Source organism: Durio zibethinus, chromosome 16, assembly GCF_047325235.1.
Source record: "Durio zibethinus cultivar Kanyao isolate XHJ-2024 chromosome 16, ASM4732523v1, whole genome shotgun sequence".
Classification (NCBI taxonomy): Eukaryota; Viridiplantae; Streptophyta; class Magnoliopsida; order Malvales; family Malvaceae; genus Durio; species Durio zibethinus.
In genome coordinates this window covers 6295223-6298133 of record NC_143177.1, presented here as the reverse complement: position 1 = coordinate 6298133, position 2911 = coordinate 6295223, and the positions used below count along the sequence as shown (strand labels likewise).

Genomic DNA, 2911 nt, shown 5'->3' with positions numbered 1-2911 from the left:
AACCAAAGTCTCATTAGCTAAACAAAGAGTTCTTAATGAATATGAATCCTTGGTGATCACGTAATAACCTTTTTATAAATATTAAATGGGTCTTAGCCTTTATAATTATGAGAGATGTAATGAGATTTTTATAAATATGAAATGGTTCTTAGCCTCTAGAATTAGTCTTTAAAATTATGAAAGAAACGTCATATTTACGTGGATGGAATTTTATAAATATGAAATGCGTCTTAATCTTTAGATTTAGTATTTAAAATTATGAAAGAGACATCATGTTTTCTCTGGTGGATATGAGAAAAACTTGGAGAAAACACTATGTTTAATGGTATAATGATATTCCATGAATTTAAACTCTAAAGAATATGGAAAGTTAATATGTCGAGATTGGAAATTAATTTTTATTTATTAATGTTTTGTATTTTTTATAATTTCTATGTTTATAATAATTTTTTTTTTGTTCATAAATGTAAAAACTGTGATTAAATCATGATAAATAATGTTGCTTATTTTCATACTAATCTCGTTTTGAAATACATTTATGCTTGAAAATCTCAACATCCCTATTTTGCATTTTAATTTCTTTATTTGTCTCTACTCGAAACTATATTTGGAAACCATATTGTTGTTTACAACAGTATCTATTTTTAGTTTTTTTTTTTTTTTTTAAGGAACAATTCCTATTTTTAAAACAATCACCTTCTTAAGACCCAAAACCTTATGTTATGTACCCAAAAGCATTAACTACCCAATAGCCCACTCTTGAGATTAGCCTTACAACAACCCTCCTAGCCAGCCATGCCCAAAATTGAGTCCAAATCAATCCTATCTACTACTCCTTGGATCACAAACCTAATCCAACCAACCAATCCTTTCAAATCCAAACCCCAAACCAACCCAATCAGAATCAGAAGGAACCAATACAAGTGGGCAAAAAGGTACGAAAGCATTTGGAAGTCAGCGTAATCAAAGCCATTGAACTGAACTGAGTCTGAGGAAGAAGCCGAAGCACGCGAGGCGCGAGTAGAGAAGCAAAAATGAAATTCACTGACTCACCGGTAATAGAGCTGCAAGTGCGCGATTCCCGCCTATCTATCCAACAGGACAACGGCTCCTTCCATGTAGGCACTTCCGTCTGGCCTTGTTCCTTAGTCCTCGCCAAATTCGCCGAGCGCTGGGCACCGCCTTCGCCCACCACCACTGGCAACAATAACCGTTACTCCGAACTCCTCGATTTCCACAGCCACCGTCGCCGCGCCATCGAACTAGGAACCGGCTGTGGAGCTGCCGGCATGGCCTTCCACCTGCTCGGTCTCCAAGACCTCATTCTCACCGACATATCCCCAGTGATGCCAGCGCTCAAACACAACCTCAAACGCAACAAGCCCGTTCTGGGCAAGAACCTGAAGACATCAATTCTCTACTGGAACAACAAGGATCAGATCAGGGCTGTTAATCCACCGTTCGATGTGGTAATCGCGGCTGACGTGGTTTACATCGAGGAATCTGTGGGCCATCTAGTGGGTGCCATGGAGGCGTTAGTTGCAGATGACGGGGTGGTTCTATTAGGTTACCAGTTGAGATCACCGGAAGCTGATAAGCTATTCTGGGAAATGTGTGAAAAGGTCTTCGTGATCGAGAAGGTTCCTCATCAGGATTTGCACGCTGATTACGCTTACGAGGAGACCGATGTTTATGTTTTCAGAAAGAAGAAGAATAATTAGCAGGGTAATTTTTGACATCATTTTCTTTTATAATTTTGGCATTTGGGAATACAAAATATACCTTATTTTCTCAGATTGTTAACGGCAAAAATTTGTGCTTTGTTTAAACTTTTAAAGTATTGGTTTTTGCCATCTTATGCCAATTTCTGCAGGAAACTATTGTTTGATTTGTGGGAAATATCGAAGAAGCCCATTCTCTAAGATTTTATACTCTCACTGTGTTAGAAGTTTGATGGATGGAACTAGGTGATCAACTGATCATGGAAATCTCTATTTATGCCCCAAAAGGACCTGATTTAACTCTTCTATATTAAATCCAATAGCATCTTTTTTAATAATTATCTTCACCGGCCTCTGGAGGAGTGATACAACTCAACCTGTCTCTGTTCTGTTCTGCCTGCTAGTATGATTCGTTTTAATTGAACTTAATGATCTAGCCCATCAGCTGATAAGCTTTAAGGCATTGAATCTTTTTGGTCTTTCCCTTTTCTAATATTCTTACCATACTGTTAACTGTCTCCGTTTTAAATGCGAGGTTATGCTTTCTGTTTGAATCTTTCTGGTTTTTGTCGTAGCTTCTAAAACTCATTTCCTGTTGTTGGCAAACGTACAGTTTTATGCTCTACGAGTTAGCCACCTTGAATTGAGAACTGTTTTTTTTCATATGGTATTTCCATGAATATTTTCCTAGCAAATAAAAATTTAACTCACCATGGCAAGACGATTATAAAATCTGAGTTAAATGAGCACAAGTTATAGGCAGAGCCCTTGTTTTTGGCCTTTCTTATGACATCTAATTTCACATGCTTATTGATTACGGATATCAACATTCTAACTTTTCTTTTCATCTTCTCTTGGGCCAAACACGCCAGTCTTTCCTCTTAAGCAAACCTATTTAGCATATGTGAGCTAATGACCATAGTCTTTCTTGTAGTGTGTGACTTACATATATCTACCTAATAATTGTCTAATTTTTGTTTGTAAATCTTCGATGATAGAACCAAAAAAAAGCGATTCTCTTTTGAACTCTCTCAATGTAACGGCCAAACTTAGAAGATTTGCCGAATCTTAGAAGAAAATGAAATTGAAAAAGGAAGTATTTTTCACCTATCATGTCTGGAAAAAAAAAATCCAGCCCGTCTACAATCTACAATTAAGCTGAAAAATTGTCTGCTCTTAACAAACGATGT

At 36.9% G+C, this 2911-nt stretch overlaps 1 protein-coding gene across 1 annotated transcript; it reads left to right on the top strand.

Annotated features, from left to right (window-relative positions):
* The first annotated feature begins 926 nt into the window (after nucleotides 1-926).
* On the top strand, nucleotides 927-2189 carry LOC111290875 (S-adenosyl-L-methionine-dependent methyltransferases superfamily protein). Its single transcript, XM_022882381.2, has 2 exons — nucleotides 927-1725; nucleotides 1874-2189. The coding sequence occupies exon 1, from the start codon at nucleotides 1035-1037 to the stop codon at nucleotides 1719-1721; it is 687 nt and encodes a 228-aa protein (XP_022738116.1). The 5' UTR covers nucleotides 927-1034; the 3' UTR covers nucleotides 1722-1725; nucleotides 1874-2189.
* The last annotated feature ends 722 nt before the right edge of the window (nucleotides 2190-2911 follow it).